General features: G+C 36.9%; 1 protein-coding gene across 2 annotated transcripts in view; it reads left to right on the top strand.

The window, feature by feature from the left end:
• Window positions 1-26,779, top strand: part of ELMO1 (engulfment and cell motility 1) — a gene marked incomplete at both ends in the record, with an annotated part of 519,094 nt that overhangs the window by 116,141 nt on the left and 376,174 nt on the right. For both annotated transcript variants that reach the window (XM_084229578.1, XM_084229579.1), the window contains 2 exons: window positions 9,719-9,759; window positions 10,689-10,761. In XM_084229578.1, coding sequence (XP_084085704.1) covers window positions 9,719-9,759; window positions 10,689-10,761 — 114 coding nt within the window. The remainder of the gene's footprint in view (window positions 1-9,718; window positions 9,760-10,688; window positions 10,762-26,779) is intronic.

Here is a 26,779-nt window from a genome sequence, read left to right as displayed (position 1 = left end):
GTAAGAATTTCTAAAAGAGAGAGGTATTTCTATTTGCCCTTAACCCACTAATACATGAGTGCAATTATTTATTTTTTTCCTCATCTATATAGGCTGGTAATTTTTATGATGCAAAGATTATACTTTATCATGCTAAAATGTAATATTTAATTAGTTTCATGAAGTTTGAAAAAAATCATTTTTAGTAAACCCATTTTGAAACAAGTCATCATGTGTCAAGCAAAAAGGTGACGTAGCTTGTCATCTTCCAGTTTTTAAAATTAATGTGATACATGATTTTACTTCCTTGGAGATGTAGTTGTGAACCCCTTTGTAATTTATGACAATTATTAAAATCTGTGTTAGTGATTCATATTAGAACTTCTGTGAAAATACTTGCTTTCCAAGAGCTAGCTGAATTTGCCTCAAAAAAGTGTGGGCTTGTCATTGTCTTTGTCTTTCAGACTACATAGGTCACTGTTAAGGTAACCAAGTATGTACCCCATCTCTCTCTTCAGACTATAATAGATGGCTCAGCAGCAAGAAGTAGTCATGGGGTTCATTGGAGGGAGAATAAAGCTGTAATAAAATGACTGTTGTCACTGACACAGTGTCAGGTGGCACCTCTGGGAACTAGATAGGCTGTGGTACATTAAAGTTTCTCCAAGTCCTGGTAGGCAAAGTCACAGTCAACATGAGTATCCCCTCTCAGTGGTGGCCTGACATTTGGAAGCTGGGTTTCTTTTCTTTCTGGGCCAACATTACTCATAACTGCTGTGCAGAATATGTTCAATGAATTTCTATCTATAAAAGCAAAGTAAAATCCCAGGTGCTGTGCTGTACCACCTCAAAGTGTCAGAATAAAGCATTTGTCACATTCTTTTAAAGCCCCGAAGAAAGGCTTTTTAATAGTCTGGGGCCAAAAACGTTAAGTCTATGTGGAAAATAGTTTTGCAATTAAAGGGCTATAGATGGTGACTGTATGGTAGAACAGATGCATGGTTGTGATGGGAGATTGCTTCTGTTTTCCTCTTGCCGTGTTCAGTCTCTACCTGCTCATTGGAGCTTCAGTAGAATTCAGAAAGAAACTGAACAAAAGAGAAGGAAGCTAAAAGTCTGAACAAGAAGATATGTTTTTTTTTTTTTTTTAAGAGGCATGTATTTTTATTTATTTGTTTGTTTGTTTGTTTGTTTATATATGCACTGGGTACAGTCAGAAGCGCAGGAGGGTGAGAAAATTCACCAGAGCCAGAGCAGGGAGCAGAGCAGGCAGAAGGACCAAAGTACAGTGCTGAGGGGAGCAGCGGGCGGCAGGAGAGGGCTGCGTGCCATGCGAGACCCTCCTCCGGTGGCCGGGGAGCAGCCGGGGATCGAACCTGCGCCGCAGAGGCCACGGGCAGCTGCGCAACCCAGTGCTCAACCACTGTGCCACTGGGGAGGCCCAAGAAGATGTGTTCTTAATCAAACAACATTCATTAATTGCATGAGTTGCAGGGGCCTAGCAGCCACTCACTTGAGAAGTGACAGAGATGTCTCAGAGGCAATCTCTGCCTCTAAAGCAAGTATATATTAGTTGGCAAAGGAAAATGAGTTGAAGAATAAACAACAGGATTAGATGTGTGCCAAAGGCAGCACTGGGAACTGAAGTCACTCAAGGAAGAAGGAGAACTTGGATATTCATTCATTCATTCATTTAATTGCTTTAAAGAACTTTTCTAAGAGTACCTGCAAATTGTCTAAACAGATTAAAAGAAATGAAAGAAATTATTCATAAGTTTAGTCATTAATGTAGTATTATTTATCCAATGTCTTACATTGTACCAGGTGCTATTTCAAGGGTTTTATGTAAGTCATCTTAATCAATCTTTGCAACACTAGCATGAGCAAGGTATTGCTTTATTTTCAGAAGAGACAGTGAAAGCAGTAAAAGGAGAAATAATAAGCCTATGGTTACAAAACTGGGGACTTCAGAGGTCCAAGTTCAATTCCAGGAAGTCATTTTCTAAAGTTGTCTCTGAACTCATAGTTGAGATATGATATAAAAAACAAGTAGCAGATGAAAGTCCAGCATTCTAAATGCCTTTCTGGTTTCTGTTCACGTAGTATCATCTCATCATAAGCATGTTTTCACAAGTCATTGAAAACATTGAAATGAATAAGCTTTCTGTGAAGCCAGGCTTGTTTTTCTGAATGATGCCAGTTTGGGGACAATCATAGTTCTAAGAGGTATCTATGAGAGAAAGGAGAGGCAGGCCACAACCCACAGTTGCTAATAGACATATGACTGGGATGCTGGCAACCACTGTGTGCCATTGTCAATGCAGAAATGTAGCAGTCACACACATGGAGCTCCAAGATGAGCATTTGGGTTGGGTGAGGTCCCAAGCCAGGTGCTGTGGCTAATGGACAAGAACAGGTGGTCTAGCAGTGTGGGCTATCAGAGACAGGGAGGAGGCACAGCTGAGGAAGAACGGTTGGGTAGAAGAAGAACAAGAGGCTGAGGCTCAGCCTGGTTGAACTCATTACCTTCTAAATAAGCAACCAAAGACTTAAGATTTTACTTCCTGGGATTCTCTTCTTCCTTAAAGGAACCATCTGCCCTTGGTGGGACAGTAATTAATTTTTTTTAAGAGACAAAAGAGAGGTGAAAGAATGATCTAGCCAGTAAGGAAGAAAATAAAGTGTTAAACTGGAAGGGTTATTGAAAATATGGGACCAGACCTTAGAGAAGGGGTAAAAGCAGGAGGTGTGGATTTAGAAATTTATGATATGGCACTGATATTTCATTAAAGGTAAGAAAGAAAGTATACAGAAAGGAAATAAGAAACAACATTTACTTTAAGAATTGAAAGAGAAGAGATGTAGATTAAAAATGAATTGTTAGAGAATTTGGTTATTTTCAGGATACTAATTTATTTTGTGAAAAGTACATAAATCTTTTGTATAGGAAATTTGTTTCTTGACCTTACTAATTAAGTTAAATAAAGAAATTCTTTTTTTAAAGTTTCTGACATTTGCACTTAGTTCTGTAGCTATAAATAAGTATTCCATGTTTTGTCCATGAAGTAATTGTAAAAGTTGAAAACCAATAAATAGCACTGTGACTATATGGACACTTGCATTGAAGATCCAAATAATATGGCTGGATCTACAGAAGAGAAGAAAATATAATTCACTGTCATGAGCCCTTTCACAATCTGAGACTTTTCTATGTGCAAAGGGTCAAATGGAGCACATAACTTCTAGTTTTTACACTTCTTCTGGGCCATTCTCAGTTCACTTGTCATGTGTTTCATGTCATTTTCTTTTTAAATTCTTATTTAGTCTTACTAGAATACGTTCTCAAAACTTATTTTAATTTAGGTGTGTGATTGCTAACTAGTGGTAGTCTGAAAAATGATCCTCCAAAAGATATCCAAATCTAATCTCTGGAACCTGTGAATGTTACCTTTAATGATAAAATAAGGGTCTATGTAGATATAATTAAGGATTTTTGAGATGGGGAAATTATTGTGGATTATCCAAATGGACCCTAACTGCAATCCTAAATGTCCTTATGAGAGGCACATGGAGACTTCTTTCGCATACATAGAAGAGAAGGAGAGATGACAATGGAACGGTGAGAGATTTTAAGGTGTTGATCTTTAAGACTGCCACAGACCAAGGGATGTCAGCTACCATCCAAAATTGGAAGCGGCAGGGAGTGGATTTCCTCTCTCCAGGGAGTGTGGTCTAGCTAACACACTTAGATTTTTACCTCAATGATACCAGTTTCAGACTTTTGTCCTCAAGAATGATGAAAGATAAATTTGTGTTGTTTCAAGTCACAAGTTTGTGGTAATTAGAGTAGCCACAGGAAACTAATATAGTAAACTTGAAATTTCTTTCATACCTGAAAATAACTATTTTGGGGGCCCTGCTGTTGCTGACAGTTTGGCTAGGTATTATTCTGTACATTATACTAAAAATAATTTTTCCTCAGAACTCTGAAGACATTACAGCATGAGCTTCTAGCATCCAGTATAATCTGAGAAGAAATTCTGTCAGTTACCTTTCGAGGTTCTAGGTTTTCCTGGCTCTGTAGGCTTTTATGTGTTTTATTTTTTTCCAAAGAGTTCTGTCATTTTATCAGAATGTGTGTGGTTATAGGCCTTTAATTCATAAATCTTTCTTGATGCTCTGTGAACTGTTTCAATTTGAAGATTGCTACTTTCTTCAGCTTAGGAAATGTTTCTCCTATTTTTTTCCCCTTGAATCAATACTGGTTTAAATTATGTTCAATGACGCAATTCCTATATGGAATATATAGAAAATCTGAAGATTTTAAAAACTCTAGTGAAGTCCTATGTTTGATGCCACTATGTCTTTTCTGTAAGTCAAAAAATCTTCAGCAAGTTTCTTTGCCAGTATAACCTCTGCTAAACAAGTTGATTATTTTCTGTATCTAGGAACAAATGACAGTTCAATTTAGGGAGTTCACTAGGTTCTTTTAGGAACTGTAGACTACTATAGGTAACTTATGCTCTATATACAATCAATAAATGCCTGCATTTTTATGTCAGTATTTCTGAAACATTAATCATAATGCTTATACCTAATCAAAACCTGCAGATTTGAACCTACATGTTTATGAAAATCGGTGCAAACACCAGGTTCTCATCTTAATGAGGGCCTTATACCCCAAGTACCTATGTCTCTATGTGGCTCATAATTAAGTTTACAATAAATATGTATTGGATAAATGTAGAAAATAGTTCATTGAGAAAATGCATATTTTTCATAATAGATATCTATATTTGAATTTTCCTTACTTCGTTACCATTTTGCAAGAGCTAACTATTCAAATAAAGAAATTCTTCTGGAGAATAAGTGTTGAGAGGAAGAGCACCCTCTCCTCCTCCCCCTAAAAGCTACTCCTTGACCCTGTCTGGTGCCAGATTCATCTGGGAATACAAACATTGTTCTCAAGTAAAAATAGTTTTGCTAACCTTAAAATTTTTGAGAATAATTTAAAGTTAAGTAATACTATTGCTAAAGAGAAAGAGGAAAAGAGTGTTTGATATGGGGGCCACATGGCATGTAGTCCCAGATTCCCTACATGTTGAAGTTTATTAACTGTCTGACCCTCCAGATTATCCTTAAAAACATTCCTGCCCTTCTCATCTCAGCTCACTGCTGAGTCCAAAGAGATAGTTTAACCTTCAAAAAATATTAAGGAATTTAGTCATTATTTTTATGTTATGAAAACATACACAGTTGAAATAATTTAGTTGAAATAATTTAGAAAAATTTATATTCTAAATTCAGGTATATTCAATGAAAGAAGTTTATTTGTAGTTCTTTTAGGTTTACAGAGTCTTAAAAAGAGAATTTGTTTTTATCAATGCAGACCAAATGTTCCTTTCTCTTGGGCCTTTTCTCTCATTGAGGTGAAAAGCAAAATTTTCAGTGTGCCTGCAGGAAGCTATCAAGGTACTTTACTTATCTTCTTACTTCCAAGTGACAGAGACCTGGGCAGCTAAACAGAAACATCTTACATAGCATTTCTGGATAAATGTCATCTAAAATGTCCATAGGCAGAGCTCGTGTTTGGCTTGGAATTTAAATCAGGTCAGGAGCTCTTGTCAACTGAAGACTATTCAGGATGTGAGAAAAGCAGTGACACCAAACTAATGTTTTCTTTTGGGGTGTCTTGTTCAGCTCTGTTTATAAGAGTACTGCTGCTCACCTGCGTGGCCCTGCTAGTAGGTGAGGGCAATCATTTGATTGGTGTGTGTCTTATCACTTGTCACATTACTCTCTTTATTAGTGAGTAGACTCCATATTCTTCCAAGCCATGGATCACACAACTCCTTCAAGAGTGTTTTATGCAGGGGGTAGTGACAGCCTGCACATATATAACCACAAGCAGCCAGCAGCTGCTTAAAGACCAGCAATAGCTTAGCATGATAGGAAGTGGGAATTGCTCTGTGTGCTGATTAATCCAGGTGTCCTTCAAACCTGTTTTATTTTCAGAACTTTCATTGTTGCTTGTACTTTTAAAAAGAAAGTTAGTGATTTTGTGTATTTTCCAGTTTATAGAAATGTGCTGAGCCTCCTCCTAGAGCCTATTAACACCTGTTTAGTATGGGGACTGGTAAAGAGAGATGGAGCAGGTTGCAATGGTGAATTAAGATGCCATATTCTCAAGGGTTCAGAAGAGAACACAAATCCAGAGTCCTAAGAAGTGATTCATTTAATGTGTTAAGTTGGTCTATGTCTGTCTCCCCAGATAGACCAAGGGAGATCTGTTTAGAGGGGGTGACTTTGACTTGGATATTAATGGTTGTTATGATTTCAGTTTTAGAACTGGAACAGGATAGAGGGACAGTTTAGCTGAGTGAGTGGAGTAAGTAAAAGGATGGAGTTTTTTTTTTTTTAAATGAATCATACAGCCATAGTCACAGGAAATATGTAGATAGTATTAGCAGGTTTGATTATTTGAGTACAGGTTGTGGAAGGTCTTGAATAACTTATTTAGGAATTTATGCTACTTTGTTGATGGCTGCTGGGGACCTATGGAACATATTAGAACAAAAGCATGCCATGAGCAAAGATTGTGGAGAAAGTCTAATTTTGCCTAATTATAGTTAATGAGGAGTTGGAGAGGGAGACTTATTTGCAAGCATCTACTAACGACATCCTAAGCACTCTTGACAAAGGTGGTAATAAGATATAGAAGGACAAAGGGAAGAGTGGTTGTAGAGGAACTAAGAAGACTCAGTCTCATAAATGTATCTATATATAAAGAAGACAGTGAAGATAAGTTATTGAAAAATGCATGCAGAAGAACTGCCAAATGTGGGCAAGTTGAATTGTAAGAACTAATGGAAGATTAGAATCTGTTTAATATACCAGTGGAACATTTTATTAAAAATGATGGGTTGATGCTGAAGAACTATGCTGGGGCTGGGGCTGTAGAATTAAGGGTGATGGGATGGGGGAAGATTCATCTGATAGCAGGAGTAGAATGACTGTCCCAAATTCAGAAGAGTACTTAAGAGATGAGAATTATTGATGTGGATGTTACAGAGGAAAATGCTACATAAACTTGTAACAAATTTGATCTGGAGAATGAAGAAATAAAGATTTATGATGCTAGGACAAAAAAAATTTAGTGGGGGGAGGTGGAGTTACTGGCCATACAATTGTTGGGTAGGGAATGGAGAGTAATGATTTTGTTTACATATTTAATAAGGTGCCTGAAAGAGAGTCAAACAGCTCTAGCTAACAGGCTGTAAGATTTTTAAGAGAGTGTTTGGAACCAAAACTGTAGACTTTGTGTAATTGAAGTGAATGAGGAACTGACTAAGTAAAAGCAGAAGCTACAAGAACAGAAATTTGGAGTTAGGAAGCTCAAGTAAAAGTAAAACTGAAGTATCTTTTGGATTTTATTGAAAGATTATTAGTGATACCTGTAGGGAAATATCATAGATGCTCGGGAAATAGAGTTTCAAAAGAAAGTAGTAGTAACACAGTCAAATAAGGGGGGTGGGCTAGAGAAGATGAGAACTGAAAGACAACTGAATTAGATTTGGGTGGTGGGGGTTAGCATTTCACTGGATCACATACTAGAAATGGAGGGGATGGTGGTAGTGAGTGTGTTGGGGGGAAAAATCCCATCCTCATGTAACATTCATTTTAATTGGTGAGGCTACATTTTGGATGCATTGTGTTCAGTTAACTGTGATTCCTTTTCCTCTGTGGTTTAACATTTTTCTTTAATCTTTCTGTATTAAATCTCTAAGCTTTGTTCTCCCACGGTTTTTACTCCTTTCATATATCCATTTTCAGAATGTTCTAGATATAATAGTACCCCATAGACTTCTGTCTTTTCAGATTTGATTCTGAATCTATGAGTAGAACTGCCTGAATTAAAATCCAAGCAATTCTTCTAAGAGACCCCAACAAAGAAGTCTAATTCAGGAGCAATTACTTTATATGCCTTCTCTTACCTCAATAACAATACTTTCTTGGCTTGATCTATTGTTTCAATGAAATTTAAGGCTACGATCCAGCTCTGTTCTTTATATTTCAGTTTTGAGAGTGAAAGAAGCAAGAGTGAGAGACTAACTGATAGATCATTATGAAATACTGATAGCCTGGAAAGGTCTCTGACAGCTGGAAGTGCAAAAATTTCCTCTTAAAGGGAAAGTTTTGTCCCTAAATCCCCTTAGTCATTTAGTTGTGAGAATACATTTGTCCTGAACCCGTGGCTAGAGCCATAATCAGTGGAAATGTTCTTTCAAAGGTTTAGGACATTCATAACATGTAATTTCACTGAGAATCTAATCTCTTTCTAGTCTAATTCTAGTGGAGATCAACATAGATGTCAGGAACACCACTCTTGTCTTTTTACTGCTGGATGATTCTAAGTTCCCCTTTCCTCCACTGTTTTTATAATTGCAGGCAGACATTCTTTTGAACATGTGAGTGGATTTAGTCATGGAGGCTGGAGCTCCATTGCAGAGACACCAAGGACTGAACTAGAGATTTAGCAGGGGCATGGGCCCCTTTGAAAGATTATAAACAATGTTCTGAATTCACTGAGAGGTCAGACATGGTAGCATGTGTCCAAAGGCGAGGAAGCAAGTTGGAGATGGAGCTTTCATGAGAAGGGAAGGAATTTGGAGTCTTAAGCCTGTTTTGAGTCTTTTGCCTTTTGTATTTGTTCTCATTTAGTTTAATTTTTTAACAGCCTTGAGGAGAGGTTATTTTATCGATAAACTAGTTAAGAGTCAGAAAATTCAGGAAATAGTCACACTGCAGACAAGTCAATAGAGCTAAGGTTTGAACCCAATCTGCCTGACCACAGTGCCTTCCAGAGCTACAGGAGTAGACAATTTTTTATGGTTGTATCTGAAAATCCAGGAACATATGTTATATTTCTTTGATTCTCTTTCCCGTTTGTTTCTTGTCTATGATTTTTTATTTTGGTTGACACATTATTGCCCACCCCAAGAGATAAACAGTGTCTGTGTGCATCCAGAGCAAAGAGTGTCGACATCTCTAGACGAGCTGTGTGTGTCACTTCATTGCATTCCTTCTATCTGGAGGCAGGCAGAGCACAGCTGTGGCAGTTAGACTGAGAGCACAGCTGTAGACAGACGCCAGTTGACACCAGGGCACATGGTGTCATGGTCCCATTACTGGAGTGTGTCCAGCCCAAGCTGCTGCCTGATTGGCACTTGTCCAAGCCATGGCTGGGGAAAGGACTCTGTGTACATGTAGGAACCATTTCGCAACACCTTTTATTCCATTTATCACACATTCTCATAAAAATACCAGAATCTGAGCTTGTTTGCATAAAATCAAACTGCTGGTTGCCTGATTCATGTATTATTCCTGAGGAAATCTCATTATCATTCAATCTTGTCAGTTTTCATTGCCTATGAAATCTTTGAACAAAGCTATGTTTTTATCCTGAATTAGTGTAGCTAAGTTAAATATGAGATATATTTTGTTCAACTAATAATGTTAAGCACAGGAACAGAACCATAATTGGTAATAATGCATTAATTTGTGATGATGTCTATTAGATATTATCTCAAGAAAAACAACAGACTCATTGACAACAACTAAGAATAGTGAATGTAAATTCTCCTTGCTTAGATATCTTTTTGTTTGGCTTTTTTTTTTTTTAATTTAGAATGGTGAAATGAAACTAACAGAAAGTATTTCCTTTTTTGCCATTTTGCAGAAAAAACCACTGTCTGCAATAATAAAGGAAGTCTGTGATGGGTAAGTGTTACTCAGGATTCATCCATTAATTAAAAGACAAAATCCTTCTGTGTGATTATAAATCTTATTCATAAGTCATTACTGGGGCTGCCCAAAGTCATCTGTAAGATTTACATGCCCTTTTCCACCAAAAATTGCTGCTCAGAGAGCAGAAAGTGTGAAATGGTTGATGTGTGCACACTGGGGTTCGTTTTATTTATTTTGAAAAGTTGTGCTCATTCATCCTACCCAGCAGGGAGCAGTCTGAAGTTCCTGAGGTTAAATACACACTTCATCTGGTGTAAATGGAGAGGACCACTCAGGTCTCCATAGAAGATAAAAGAATTTAAAAGACAAGTCAGTGGGTAGTCTGTCTATGATATGGATATGGTTTTTCTACTTTGGTTGCTCTAAGTCAAAGGAAAAGCATATATAGGCATTGCATATAATTTTTTCACTTTTAAAGCAGAACTGTGAATAAAGCATTACCTGGAGTTTATTTAAGACCTGGGATACTTAATTGGACTATTCCAATATGTAGCAAACAGACCAACTGGGGGTTCTAGAATTGATATAAAATATATATTGTTGTATTGAAATGAAACAATTATAAAAATTTTAAATTGTAGTCATTTCCACTGCTTTCCTCTACTGCTTCACTCTTTTAAAATAGAGAGGAATGTAACTTTATATTTAAATCCCTCCCCTTCCCTTCAGAAGCTGTGAAGATGGAGTTGCTTAAAAGTGAGCAATAAGCTTAGAGTAAGCCTACACAAGATCTAGACAACCCTCACATGAGATAATGATCCTGATGTCATTTTGTTTAGGGACTGTGTTGGATACTGACCTAATTCCAACTACTGGTTGTTTAATTCATTTTATATTATCAAATTTAAAAATGAAAATCATCACGTTAGTTTTTCTTATCAATTTATGCTTTTATTTTAAAGGTGGTCTCTTGCCAACCATGAGTGCTTTGCCCTGCAGCATGCTGATAGTTCAAACTTCTATATCACGGAAAAGGTAGGATAAACACATCATTTAATCTGGGACACATATATTTAAGGAAATTAAATTGTTGCTTCTATTGAGGATTACACGTGCTGATCTAATTTTTAGATCTGTATCATCCGTGCAAATAGCCAGCAAAGCAAACAACTGATACTTTAGTATCAACAAGGCAATATTTAGTCCATTCAAGAGTGAAGACCAAATATGCGTCTATGTCCTGTTTTAGCAACTGCATTTGCCTTCTAACAGCGAATATACTAATTATCTTTCTTACTGCTTGGTTAAAGCATTTATTTGATACTTAATGAGTTAGCCTAGCCCTCCTTTCTCAGACTTTAGTCATTGTTTGTTAGAACAACTACTAAGCCCTTCTTAAAGTGGTTGAAACAAAGAAAATGAACCTCTTCAAAGATGGCATTGTATGCGCATTGAGTGTCTGTACTCCCTGGAGCTCTGCCTTTCTTCGTGAGTGAATTTTGCTCTTTTTGGAGCAGATGGGAGGAGTTGTGCAGAGTACAGAAGCTCCAGCAGCAAGTAAAGTTAATGTCTTAGATAGCCTTGAAAGGAGGGAAAATTAGCATTTATTCAGCACCTAAAGTATGCCAGAAACTGGGCCAGCCAGGTTACAGGTATCCTTTGTTGTCCAAAGTCAGCATTTGCCACTTCTTTCACAAAAGAGCTACATTTGTACCTGTTTTTGCTAATTAAAAGAAATTCAGAGGTTTCTTGCTCTTACGACAAAAGGCAAAAGTCAGAACAGCATTCAGCTTTTATTTTTCAGCAGTTGTTCTGGAAGCAGGGCACCCTAAGCAGTCAAAGTTGCACCCCCAATCTCCTTCCTGGGGCACTACTTTCTACATGCTGTGTATTTGTCATGCCATTACTGCTTTTATTGTACATTGCTGTTGTTTTAGGTTTTATGCATTCTTTGGTATGATTTGGTCAATTATATTTTGGTTCTAAGAATTCTCAAAAATTTTTTCATATAAATAGTGGTAATTGCTTCTTCCCTTTCTGCCATTTTGGCTTATGTAAGGTTTCATAAGAGTGCTCTACTTTTGGAGAGAGAGGAAAACTTGTACCACTGTTGATTTCTCACTCAACATTAACCTGCAATGGAAACAATATTGGCTTTTGGGTCACGCATAAGACAATGAATTATAAAAATCAAAGACTATGACCACTGTGTTGGGAAATTGTACTGTGTACTCTGCACTATGGGACAGAGAAGAATCAAGAAACAAATTCAGATCTTTGTGCTGCTTTAACTTTCCTTTCAGTGCTTATGTAAGAGTTTAGCATTTACCTCCACTTTATGGATACTTCACTGAAATGCCGGTATTGTCCTTATGGAATGGATAATCTTGTGGGTTTGGTGGGGAGAGAAGGAACAACTCTGTGAACCGCTTTCACCAGGACAAGGTGTCAGCGGTGGGATGGAAGTGAATGACAAATGTTCTAGAAAGAGAGAGAATATGGTGACCTCAAGTTCCAGGCTTTGTCCTAATTATCAGCCCCTGGGGTTACTGTGAGCTTATCCTTGATCAAATGGTGGTGGAAGATGGACAGGAACAAAGATCCTGTATCCACTGTGACCTCCTGTACTCTAAGGAGTGGGTGTGGGGCATTTAGTCCAGTTCAGAGGGGAACTAACCAAGGCCCTGGAAGTGCTTCTCAAAAACTCTTTGCTATATCCTGATGGACACTGGAGTTTCCATAACTGATTGTATTTTCCTCTTCAAATTTATTGCCAGAAAGCTAAGGTTTAAACAAGTAGATTAGATTTCTGGGCCTATGCTATATTTATTGATTTTACTTGCTTCTTTGATTCATTACACAAAGTTTCCTGTCTTTATTTTTCCTTTGCTTGATTTTTCTTAACATTTCATTTACTTTATACTGCATTTATATAATCTACATGCTATTCTTCCTGAGATAAGGAGAATATATATATAAAACTTGAATGTATCCTCAAGCACAGAACTTTCTCATTCCAAATTTGTTCACCTTTTAAAGATAACTAAACTATTGTGACTTTGGGGGCATTATCGGAAAAATTTGTATGTTTTTCTACTGTTTGGGGTATAATGTAAAAAAGTGTGAAATATAGGTGATAAAATTACAGAACAATGTAAATTATATGGTTTTTTCAGGCTGTGACACTTCAATTAGTGAATAGTGAAATTAATTTTGTTGGTTGCAATAGCATTAAAACTTGGAATACAGAGTATATAACCTGTGTTGTTTGTAAAATATGTGTGTCATCCACACAATACCTATATTGCTGTTTTTTGCCCTTGGTTGTGATCCAAGAGCTGCTGAGTCACAAATAGCCCTTCCTTTGATTAATCTGTACTGACTGGGTCCCCTGGTGGCTGTCAAAGAACTAGTTTCACAGACTAGAGAACGCAGAAGCCTGGCAAGGAGAACCTTTTTACAATGTAAATTTTTAGATCCCAACTTTGGTGTGTGGCCTAGGATTTTGCATTTTAAGAGCCTCCCATCGAATTCTGATGTGGATACCCAGGGATCACTTGGAAAATCATACTCTGGGGTCCCATTTTTAAAGAGCTGGGCATTGTGGCTCATGAGCATAAGTTACATCTTGTGTACCATTTGACTTAGGAATTTATTTCTGTGCCCTGCCCCTGATTATTGGAATAATTTATACATTCATACGTTTATATGTTTGTTCTAATTAAAATGAACATATACTGAGAAAATAAAAATTATTCAGAACAGTGGGAATGTGGGAGTCCGAGTCATTTTCTGGGAAATCTTGTTTTACTTGAGAAAATTCTTAGTGTTGAATTTAAAAGGGACTACTACCTTCCGGCCTGTCCTTCTGTGGGCAGTAGCAGGGATTATACTTTTATAATGAGTTTAAGGAATGAGAAGACTCATCTTCCCAATCAAAGTGCTTGTTTGTAAACAAAATATTATCGCTCTTCCTCTGCAGCTGTCACTAGCACAGCTGCATGTGTGCGTGACCCAGAACTCGACATGCTCAGGGAGGAAGGGAGACCTCCAGTTCTGACCACGCAGGGGCAGACTTCAAACTGCTATTAGGTCTGTCTGGTTCCCTGCAAGTACTCCTAAAAATAGAGCCCATTTTCCATTATTAAAATCATGCATTTAACATCATCTTGGTTACTTACAGCCCAGTGAGTTGTTAGGTAATATTTGCATTACCATGGAAACCAGTGACTGATTTTTAAAACTTCTGCATGTTCTTAGTTACTGATTTTCCCTTGTATATGAGGTGGTCTCCCTCCCTCTGCCAGAGATAAGATATCACCTGTAATTGAAAAGAAAAAAAAATTCCACCCATCATCTGACAAGGTAACACATTTTGTGGTTGATAGATACTTGTGATGTTCTTCTGCAATCCTCAGGAAGATGCCTCACCTACTTTTCTCGTGTTATCCAAGCCCATTTTCCTAAGTACTCTTCCTTTCCTCATTGGATCATTAATTTCAGTTTTTCAAGGCAGTAGGAAAAAATGTCATTTTGTTGAACAGAGTTAAGCAAAGCATAGCATGCAAATATTTTAGAGAAAACTAAGATCTAACTACCACAAATTCAAATATTGCCACAAAACTTGATTATTTCAGAATAAAGTCAGAGAGAGAGTGAGCGAGAAAGGGGGGAAGTTACAGAGCAAGAGGGCAAGGGAGAGAATAAAAAAAGTGAATTATGTATTCTTCCCCATTTTTAAGCTTTGTTAAGATATAACTGACAATTAAAATTATAACATATTTAAGTGTACATCACAATGATTTGATATGTGTACACTTTTAGTTATTTAACATTTTCATCATCTCACATATTTATCTTTTTTCTTCCTTTTTTGGGGTTAGAACAGTTAAGTTCTACTCTCTTAGAAAATTTAAATTATAGAATACTGTGTTATCAACAGTAGTCACTATACTCTATATTAAACCCTCAGACCTTCGTCATCTTATTTGAAAGTTTGTGTCTTTTACCCACCTCTCATTACCCTTTAGACTCCCCTAGCCTCTGGCAACCACTTTTCTAGTCTCTGTTTGAGTTTGACTTTCATTTTTCCTTCAGTATCCCACATAAGTGATATCATGTATTATGTGTCTTACTCTGTCTGACTTGTTTCACTTAGCATAATAACTTCAAGGTGATCCATGTTGTCACAAGTGGCAGAATTTCTTTTCTCATGGCTTCATAATATTCCCCTGCATGTATGTATGTTTGTGTGTGTATGTATGTATGTAGATATATATAACTATTAGAACTATATACATAGAAATATATATAGAACTATATATATAGAGAGAACTATAAGAACTATAATATATATATATATATTCCACTTCTTTATCCATTCATTCCCTAATAGACACATATGTTGTTTCTATATCTTAACTACTGTGAATAATGCTACAATGAACTTGGAAGTGTAGATATCTCTTTGATGTTGTGACTTCACTTCCTTAGAAATATATATTGAGATGTGGGATTGCTGGATCAAGTAATAGTTCTATTTTTTTTATTTTTTGAGGAAACTCCATACAGTTTTCCACAGTAAATGTAATAACTGAGATTCCAACCAACAGTGCCCAAGGATTCCCTTTTCACCACATCCTTCCAATCTCTCTCTCTCCCTGACTCTCTCATGATAACATTTCTAATAGGTGTGAGGTGATATATCAATATGGTTTGAATTTGCATTTCCCTAATGATTAGTGATGTTCAGAACCTTTTCATGTGCCTGCTGGCCATTTGTATGGCTTCTTTGGAAACATATCTGCTCAGCTCCTTGCCAGTTTTTAAATTGAATTGGTTTTATTTGGTGTTGAATTGTGTGAGTTCTTTATGTATTTTGAATTTTAACCCCTTATCAGATGATTTGCAAATATTTTCTCCCATTCTGTAGGCTGTCTTTTCATTTTGCTGATTATTTCCTTTGATGGGTGGGAGCATTTTAGGTTGATATAGTCCCATCTGTTTACTTTTACAAATTGCGTGTTTACCTTAAGAATTCCGGTGGAATTTGTCTTTTGAAACCGAATTATAGAGAGTATGTTGAACATTTTATTAGTTCATTACTCTCATCCCACTCTAATGATGCAGAAATCATTATTTCCAATTTCAACAAGGAAAGATATTATTATTTGCAGTTTCAAAAGGACCGAGGGAGTGCGCATACAGGTTGGTTGTTGTCAAATAGGGGCTTCAACCCAGGTGGGTCTGTCTCCAAAATTTTCTATGCTACTTCTTTGAAACTCTTTGTTCCCCAGTTTGTTTGTATGACACCCATTGTTTGCTGAAACTACATCGTGATCCTGATTGGAACTGGAAATACAAGAAGTTGTAACTTATGAACATTGGTTACAAGCTTCAGTCTGTGGCTTCCTTATTCCTTAAGAGGGTAACGAGGAGGAAGTAACAGCATTGGTCCAATCACTAGGGAGTAGCAAAATACATTTTCATTTGCCTTTGGTGTAATTGTAAAATTGTCTAAGATGGTGTAATTGCACTAAAACCATTATTTTAGGCAAACTTAAAAATTGCCTTTTCACCCATAATCCTAAATCTCTAGTAAGGTATGTCCTCAGACAGCATGAGGCATGGTGGGGAATGCTATTAAGGAGTGTGCACTTGTAGACAATTGAGGTTTTATCACAATTTTATGCTGGTATTTGTCCTTCCAACTCCTACTTCAGAATGCATGAAGTATAGTGATATATCTGGAGTATCTATTTGATAAATTCTTATTTTGTAATGGTAGAGATAGTTGTGCCTCATCCAAGGCCTCTTTACAAAGTTAATCCCAGGAATCTTTGAGAAGGAAATAGAGCTATTGGACTAGCACCTCTTTTATGCTATTCCCACTTTTTAGGTGCTCTGGCTTCTCGGACAACCTGCGGACTTTTCAGACTCCCTGAGCAGGCAGGGATCTCATTTGGCCCAGAAGTTACTAGATTTTCATGTGGAATTCAATTCAACTGTCACATTCTGAGCTCCACAAAGCATGGGCTCCTCAAAGAGCTTAGTGAGATGAGTATGTTCCAGTCTGCATTCATGGATCTCAAGGTTTAGTGGAGAAGAATGCCTTTAAGTGGGAACATGATTTAAGGAAGGAAAGGAAGCAATCAAGTATTATAGAAGAGAAGAGGGTGTCCAAAGATTCTATGTCTGATCTGAATTTTGAGTCACTAACGGAAAATGAATTCATTCAAATACAGGGCTCTTCTTATATGTTTTATTCACCTTGGGGAGTTATTTGGGTCATGGTAACACTTTCCCTCAACATTTATTGGATGTTGTTGCATCAGCTAAGTGCTTCCCATGACCTATTTATTTCATATTAGTCATCCCAGTAAATCTTAACCAGGTTTTATTGTTATCTGCTCCATTTTACAGATGGCACAACTGAGACTCAGAAGTATAAGTAACATAGCTGGGATTGACCCAGGAAGTCTGACCCCAGAGCCAGCACACTGTGTTCTTAGGCTGTGCTGTGGGATAGGCAGGGATTTTAGTGATCCTCATTATACCTTACCCAAATGGAGGCACACCAGTTTTGGTAGTGGAGATAGAAATTGGATTTTCCATCCTGTTCTTTACCTCCCTATTGTCCTCTGCTGCTGTTTCATTATACCTTAGCTTCATCCTCCAAAAAGCACAAGAGTCTATGTACACCCTCAACTGAATAACCCAATTTGCTAAACCAGTAATTTGCCTTAGAAATTTCCCAAAGGTACACCCATCACTGGCAGGCCCTCTTTTCTGTTTGAAATAAGGCTAGTGAGTCCAAGGGAGCTCTTTATATCCCTGTGCAGGAAAAGTGGCCTTTGTATAACCATGATGAATAGTGCATCTAAGCTGTGTTCCTGTTGGTTGCTAAACAAAGTGAGAGGAGGTGTGTTACGTGACTGGCTAAAAGGAACTGTAATGAAAACAATTCAAATTTGTACATATGTCTTGGGTATTCTCATTTCAAATGGGCCCTTTTAGTGTGACAGACATGCACTGTCTAGCAGAGATTGGAACATTTGTGTAAAGATCTTTTTTTTTTTTTTTTTTATCTCCTTAAGCACAAGACAGCTCAGGTCATCTTGGTTCATCTTTTGAAAGTAGCTAAAACGTTATGCTTTTTGGATACTATTGGAAAGATATTGGGGAAGTTTCTTCCATTTTGAGTCTAATGTGAAATGTAAACTTATTTTAAATGATAAAATTGTAGGATAGTAGAGACAAATTTGCATTTTCCAAACTGTAGGTCATCATTCATTACTGAGTATCAAATCAGTTTAGTAGGTTGAAAGAACTTTGAAAATGGGCTATAATAAAATAGAAAAAGATCAGAGTATATTATGTATTTTGATTTTTGAATAACATGTTTCATGTACATTCGGATCTAATACATGAATAGTTTTAATTTTTACCCTGACTTGTGTTCTAAAATGTTTGAAAGTCACTGAAAATAGTTATGGGATGCAGGATGATAAACTCGGGAAAATAAATATATGTATATATTATGTAGTTTAAGGAAACCTCAAATTTGGGGTGTGTTTTTCTCTGATTAAAGTAACACACATATACACACCCACACATGCCTGCATGAGCATAGACACACCACTACAACTGCCTCTACCAAACAAAATATGAACCAAATTGTGTCATGTCTTTTTTGGGGGAACTTCCCTGCCTCTGGTGCTTAGCAGTCTATGGCCTATTACCCTATTGTTATGGTACCAGAAATTCACACCTTCCTCCAGCTAGCCCCTCAAACATTCCCCCCTGGGAATCTGAAATTGAAAAGTGAGTTGGGTAATGGTGTTTGCTAGAATGGGAAGGCTATATGGAGTCAAAGCTGTAATGGCATCCCAGCAAAAAAATCTTCCTACAAACTGAATATGGGTCTCGGTAGTCCAATCTCAACTACACCAAGTAAAACCCATCTGCAGAAAGGATTGAAATGAGGAAAGTGGCATGAAGCCTTGTGAAGGTTCAGAGAAGGTGCAAAGGGAGAAACTTGTGATCTTGTTTGCCTCTCTGCTCACAGTGTTTCCTATCTTTGCATCCCTACGAGAGGAAGGACCTGTTGCAGCTCTTCAGACAAATACATTTATTTGTCCCTTAAATTGCCTTAATCTCTTCTTAGTCATGCTTGATCAATGAGCTTCCATTAAAACAGGAATTTTAATTTGGACCAATGTGGGTTTGAGCCTAGGACCATCCAGCAACATATCCTATACAACATTCCCTTTTCTTGTGCATGTTATAAAAGTCCTAATTTGTTCCACAGAATCTTGTGTTGCTGTATCACATGCTGTACCTCTAACCAGTGTTATAGCATGGCTTGCCACCTGCATATATGGACTGACTTCACCAGGACTGGCTCTTGGACCCCAAAATGTTCCCCTTTTTGGGAAACATGGACCCCAAAAATGTTTCTCCGTTTTACTTTGTCCTGTGCTTTCAGTGCTTGTAGGCTCTCTAAGTCCAAGCGTTTTTCTTCCCTTCCCTCTCTCTCCTTTGCTGCCTGATATGGCCTATGTTAAAAATGCTGCATTCACTTGTGCCTTGCTGCCCAGCTCCTTCTTTTGGCTCATGATGGAACATGACTTTTTTGAGGCTGCTTCCTGCCCTATCGGAAGCCTGATGCCAGCCTTTGGAAAGCTCTGGACTCTTCTAGTCATACGGCTTGTCTTGGATCTGCTAGTTCATAATCCAGAGCTGTCAACAAGAATTGGTCATGTCAGGAGGAAGAACCCCATGCATGTATTTGATAAAATCTTGAATTGACTTCTCAAAGGTGCCAGACACTGTCCTAAGTTCCAGGTGGTTCCAAACGTTATGATTCTCCTTCTGTCTTTCCAGATAGATAAATGTTTAACTCAAATTAACCACTCACAATTTTAAGTGCCACAAAGGACAAATGTGAGTATCCAGATCTAATGTAGCCTGGAACAGGTGACTTTTAAACAGAGATCTAAGAAAAAGGTATATGTTGGGGGGGAGGGGCTCAAAATGAATAAGATGTGTCTGAAGAATTTTGCATAAACCCCAATTCTGAAGACCTTGTAAGGCCTTACTAAGAATTTTGAACTTTATCCTAACAGAACTGGGAACTTTTTTGAAGGGTGTTAAGTTGAGTGCAAATGACTAGAGTTACAGAATCCCCTGTCACAAGTTTGAATGGATCTTATCAGAACAATGGTCAATCTATGTTAGAAACTATTAGAAAATAGTTCATGGTGGAGAGGGAAAGAATGCTAAGGGTATTTTGAACTGTGTATAGAGCCTGATGACAAATGCTGGGTAGCACTTTTGCTCAAGGAAAAATTGAGACCATAAAATAATCTTAGAGTGTCTGTTTTCACAGATCTTCCTATCAACCTGCTGGACAGCTTGGCTGACATTAATAATAAAGCATTGCAGAATGAAATGTCTCATTTTATTTATTTCCACAGTGATAGTCTCTTGATAACATTTTTTCATTTGTATAGCCTGATAACATATTTTATATAGTTACCTGGCTACCTTATATCCAATTTATAACATCCATCTTGGATATACATAATGTAGAGTTCTCACACTTTTAATTTAGAACATAAACATTTTCTAATTTATAGTTATAGGAAAGTAAGTAGAAACACATCTGTAATGTTTATTATAGATGGGTCATAAGTGTGAAACCTACAGAATTTGAATTGTTCAAATTTAACTGTTAAACTTGTTGGGAAAGATAATTAGTCACTTGTCCTCATAGTTTTCAGTCTAGAGGTAGACTAGGTTGATATTGATTGATGACTGATGGAGGTCATGTTTGAAAAGATTATTGAGGATGTAATTTTTGAGTTAATTAAGTTATAATTTGACCTTCTATTCTTAGACCATGTGATTCAGTTCACATTACAATTTTTTAAAGTAGGATATGATCTTTTCTGATTTATTTTTTAAACATCTTTATTGAGATTTAAATCACACCACAAAATCTACTTAATAAAAATGGACAGTACAATGGTTTCTAGTATGTTTATAGAGTTTTGCAGTAGTTTATATTTTAGATAGTGAAATTGTGTCATTTTCATCCAGCCAATTTCATCTTCCAAACAGTAGCTTTGAACTTCAGTGTAGGTCATTGGCCTCAAGTCTAGATATGTCAATTCAGTAAATCAAGAATTCTTAACAAGTCCAGATCGTCCTGGTGCCATGTTTGAGCACTACCCATAGATGTGTGAGAAGCCTCTGGATCTTCCCTTTATTCTGAATTGATTAAAACCTTACTGTGAATTCCTATGGGGATTGTAGGCCTGTGTACTACGTGGACTGGGAGTGGGGGTTATCTTTCTGATTTTTTTCCCCACTATTCCTTTACTAAATCTGGCCAACAAGGTTCTGGTTTAATCTGACTTAACTTGACTCAACTTCACTGTCACTCTCTGGTCCCAGTCAACATTTTCAGTTTTACTGTTTTTCTCTTGTTCCTAATGCTCAACAAACTTCCTTAGTGTTCTCTAAATATGCTTCACTTTGTCTCCCCCATGTAGCTTTCTAATTTGAAATCCAGTCATGCTCACTTCTACCCTCCCTCCCATTATGTTTCAGGTGCTACATTGTGATAAGGAGATGAAATTACATACCGCTACTTCTTGGGAGTAAGCTGGTCTTAGCAACAAACACACAATGCTATTGAAGTATCTTCCATTTCAGGAGAGTTTTCTCCTTCCCCTGCCAGTGTACTTTATCTGAACTGGGAGAAACCTTGACTGTGCCCCTGAAACAATCTTAATCCCAGTTTTGGAGATTAATTTCTTAATTCTGCCCTCTTCTAAATCTTTTTCCTTCCTTTCTGCTGCTAAAGGAATTATAGTTTCTTTATTTTGTTGTCTCTTAAGTTCATTTGTTATCTAATCAGAACCTGCTTCTCTTTATTGTCACCTTGAACTGTTGTTTTAACTATTTATGTGTTAACCTGTGTTTTTCCCTCCATGGGATTCCAAGTGCTTTACATTCAAAGGCTGTGTGTTCCACCTCTGAGCCCCTAAGTACTTCACACCGTGCCTTCATGCAGGTGTTCCAGTAGGCTTATTTGCTCATTTGATGTGATTTGATTTTCTTTGTAAGATAAAAAGTACAATTAGTTGCTTAATAAATTATGTATAATGTTGTTTAATTCAATTACCAGAATATGCACATACACTTTCAGATTATTCATAGTGGAGGAAAATTGTAGCGTGAATAGATGAATCTTAATGTTCCGCTTAGAATCTTAAATCAATGTTAAAAGATTCAGTTAGATTTCAGTCTCCCTGATTGTCTTTTCCAAAGTTGGCATATAAATATATATATGCATATACACACATATGTACATACATATATACATATATGTGTGTATACACAAACACACATAAAATATCCATCCTGAGCTGGATGTCAACTAAAATTTTTTAATGATGCATAGATTTCACCAAACAATATTTAAACCCAGTTCCATGGATTTAAGTACTCCTTATTTAGAATAAATGACCCATTTCTGATAATTTGATCAGTTGTAGGAATTTATGTCCAGTTCATAGCAATAACAATGAAGAGGGAAAAAATAAGAGACTCTCTGGTACCTTATACAAAGAAATCATCTTTATGAAGATGATCAAACAGAAATAAAATTTCAATGTCAGTGCTATTTGTATTTTCATTGTAGCAAGTAATAACCTCTAAAAACCAAATTGTAGTTGTGAGAGATAATTTACCCAAATTATGTGATCAATTCTGAGAAAGTGAGTTTGACTTTGTTTCACCTCAGAGGGTTCATTAGTGCTTTTATGGCTGACCCATCTTCAGTTCTTTATTCAGGCAATGGGCTCTGTGGAAGCAGTAGTCTGAGTCCAGAGAATTCTAGGCTTAAATACATACTTTAGAATTGCCATGAAGGAAACCATCAGCAATGACTTAGAAACTTTCTTGGCATCATCCCCCTTAACACCCCACCCCTATTTTTTGTTAAATGAAGGGGAGACTTGGGTAGCTACCCTTTACTATATTGATATATTTTTCAATAACCATTGTTGGCAGTCAGAACCACATATACATTTGGTGAAAGCAAGTCTTAACAAAATTTGGAGCAAGAATTTTAACCAACAGGAAAAATGCTTTGAAATGTGTCATCTTGTGTTTGCTTATGTCTTCATTCTTTTGGTACCATATATTGAATGGCTGATTAACAATAGAAATTTATTTCTCACAGTTCTGGAGAGAAGGAAGTCCAAGATGAAGGCATTGGCAGATTCAGTGTCTGTTGAGAGCCCACGTTCTGATTCATAGATAGTTGTCTTATGGCTGTGTTCTGGCAATGCAGAAAGACTGAGAAAGTTCTCTGTGGTCTCATTTGTAAAGGCAGTAGCCTCATTCATGAAATCTCAACTCTCATGACTTAGTCACCTGTCAAAGGCCCTTTTGCTTCTATCATCCCACTGGACATTGCAATCTAACAATTGAATTTTAATGGGAGGAGACGATACAAGCATTCACATTCACCTAGAATGTTCTATTATCATGTCTCATACCTCACTTTTTTGAGTTTATCCAAGTCGGGAACTAAAAGGTATTTAATATTATTAATTTTTACTTTAGGAATATATTGAATTTTTCTCAATTCAGTGGTTGAAGACAATAAGTGCAATTGAGATAAGGGCAGAATGGCAGTCTCCAGGCACACCTCAGTATTTGGATTTTAGGGTGTTAATTGGGATACAGTTATATGTATTACTCTTGGACAACCTCAACCCTTTCTCAATCCATAGAATGGTGAAAGTAGAAATATACACACACACACACACACACACACACACACTCCCGCATGTAAGCACACACCTCATATTGACCTGACTTTCCCTAGGAGCTATCTAGCCTTGGCATTGAGCTTCAGCCTGCCATTTCTTCTTCCGGCAAAGTTACCCCACTCTATCCTGCTGCCTTTGCTCTTAGTGACTCAAACTAAATTGGCAATAGACTTTCTGAAGTCTTCTCTAAAAGCATTTTGGGGTGGTTGTAGAATTTTCTAATTAGAGTTTAGGAATTGGATGGGAGCTATCATTTTCAATCATTTAGTGCTTTTCCTCTAGAGAGGACTTGGAAGGCCATGTACTTATTTCAGGATGAAGGGAAAAAAATAGTCTAAGTTGAGTCAGATAGATGAGAGAGAGTGCAAGAAAGGAGGGCAGTGACTGCCATCAGTATTACTCAGATGTAAGTGGGTTTTATGACATGTTATTTAATGTTTACCACTGACATGTTGAGTAGAGACTATAGCAAGATGATTACCCAGGCTGCTGGCTTTCTTGCTTGGACTCCCTAGCTTGTGTTGGTAAGATAGGATTGCTTCTAGAATTGCAGTTAAAAGATAAAAGCCAGAGGTCATGATAATTCCATGTTTTCCAGTTCAGCTATTAAACCAATGAATAGATTGACTCAAGTCTTGAAATATTTAACTGTGTAATGCTCAGATACAGAATGGGTGACACATGAGTGCTTCTGAAGGCAGGCACTTATTTGCCAAAAATGACCCTAGAAACACCAGGGCACTCCTTCTAAACCAAACTAACAACAGTGAAACACAAAGACTCATTATCAGTAGAGATAATAGTTCTAAGACTGACTCTGTGACTCTCACAGTGTGTTCTAAAGCCAGAAACTTAATTGCAAATTTCTGTTCATTTTTTTTATACTTCAGCAATGAGATTTTTTTCAAATAGCTGTTAGACTACTTTTCTCAAATTTTAAGATGGAGACAGAATATATACATTGTGTGAGTGTTAGTCAAGTTAAAAGATTTATCAAACAGTAGTCAACATAGTGCTTGGAATAACTTGCTGTGTAGTCTTTTTTTAAATAAATATTTTTAAAATATTTGATAGGACACATAAGAAAGATTTTAGTAAACCAATGAACCAGAGTGGACATAAGGGGAAGGCATGAACAAAGACCAACTGGAAAAGGAGTAATAGAATATGAAACATTGGTTACAAGACTGGAGAAGAACAGAGGAGAGACATCTTCCTCGACCCCAAATGGTAAAGTGCCTGCAACTATTTTTTGGAGGTGACTTAGGTTGTCCACTCCACTGTGACCAGAGTTAAATTACAGTCATAATCATTGCATGAACATTTCTTTGTTATCCTCATTGCTCCAGTTATCTGTTTCTGCATTAAAACACCCACACTTTATGCATAAACAATTATGTTGTTATCAGTGGGGATGATTTCTTGTACTCACTGATTCTGCAGATCAGGGACTTGGATATGACACAGCAGGGATGATGGTTTTGCTGTTTGATTATGTCTAGAGTCTCATCTGGGAAGATACAAAGGTACTTCACTCATGTCTGGCTCCTGGGCTGGGATGATTCAAAGTTTGGGCTTGATTGGACTGTAAATTGGGATGCTTTGGGCTTCCTGACTGCATGGTGACAAGTATTCCAATGAACTTCCTGAGAGAGCACTTTCTGAGTGTGTTCCAAGAGAGCCAAGCAGAAGCTGCAGGACTCTTTCTGACCTATTTCTGTAGGGTCACTTTTGCTGTACTTTGGAGCCTGTTAATAAAACCACCACAGGTATCATTCCTTTATCTTTCTTTTTTCAGGGAAAGTCTATCAGATTGTATTTTAAAAGTTATCCAAAGAATAAACCTTGTCTTTTAGTTTTGCCAAATTTTAACCTTTTAAGCTAAGATGAAGAAAAAAAAATAAAGAAAAATAGAAGGAAGTTTTCATCATTAAAGCATAAAGCATCAGGAAAGCAGTTTTCTACAGTGATAAAACTTACATGAGGAGGAAAGATCTGTAGTTTCTCTTTCTTAAGGTTGGGGAGGAAGGGGCTAGATTGCATGAACTGAGGAAGTGTTGACAAGAATTTTGATGGAATTTATTAAGCACTTTGAGATATTTATCTCTTGAGTACAGCTTTGGGGAAATTGGTTCATCTCTTTTCTCAAGTATGAAGTTTAAGTTAAAAAAAGTGATTTCTTTTTTTAATGATCAATTCCATGTGTAAACCAGGACCTACCAATCATTTTTCAGAGAGTCTTGTACTTGCTGCTGTGCTAAAGAGAAAGCTGAAAGGACCTGATGGGATAATTGCAGTCCTGTCAAATCTTTGGGATTGGCAAAGGTCACACTAACCTTGGTTATCAAGTACACTATTCTTGGGGAAAAAAAGAAACTACCCAAAATAGGAAATACCTTTAAAAGTAATGCATTGTGATCTTAAAATTGTCCAAAAGAGATGAATAGGAAGGGATAGCTTCCTCTATTATCACTTTTAAATATTTCTTCTCCCTTCCCATTCTATGTGTGCTCTCTGTTTATTTTACCTTCTTCTGTGACCATTGTTCTTCCTGCTTATTTCTCCTTTCTTTTCTTTTCTCTGTGATTTATTTGTTATTTCACTTCATCTGTTCCTCACAACTCTTTATAGCCATCTTTTTAATTATTTCTCCTCTTACTCTCTGTTCATTTAATTTTCTTTGTCTACCTCTATATTCAAATTTCCTCACTCTAGTAATCTAAGACTTGCAAGCTGTAGTTAGATTTAAATCTTTTGATATAAAATATGAGTTGCTACTTTACTAATTTAATACAACTTACATAAAATGTTCATTGTATCAGTATCTGCTGCTCCTAAGCAAACAGATATGAAATCCCAAAATTGTTAAATGCACTTATACAAATAAGCACATTGAAGACATAAGAAAAGTAGTAGCATGTATTTTAAAAAATGATCAAAACAGAGTAAACCAATGACATTATAGTTTATATTCTTCAAACACACTTGAGTTTGGGTGTGCATTTGTTTTTGTAACATCATGGCATATACATTATTTCTTAACTTGCAACTTGACTTAATATATAGTGAGCCTCTTAACACATTAGTTAATATACTCCATGTGCTTCATTGGGTGATGAGGATTAGAAGAGATAATACCCCATCACGACATAAAACAGCATAGGCCCTATATGAGTAGTTAGCCCAAAGTTATCCCTCCATAA

Source organism: Talpa europaea (genome assembly GCF_964194135.1).
Source record: "Talpa europaea genome assembly, chromosome: 3".
NCBI lineage: Eukaryota > Metazoa > Chordata > Mammalia > Eulipotyphla > Talpidae > Talpa > Talpa europaea.
This window is presented reverse-complemented; position numbering and strand designations above follow the sequence as displayed.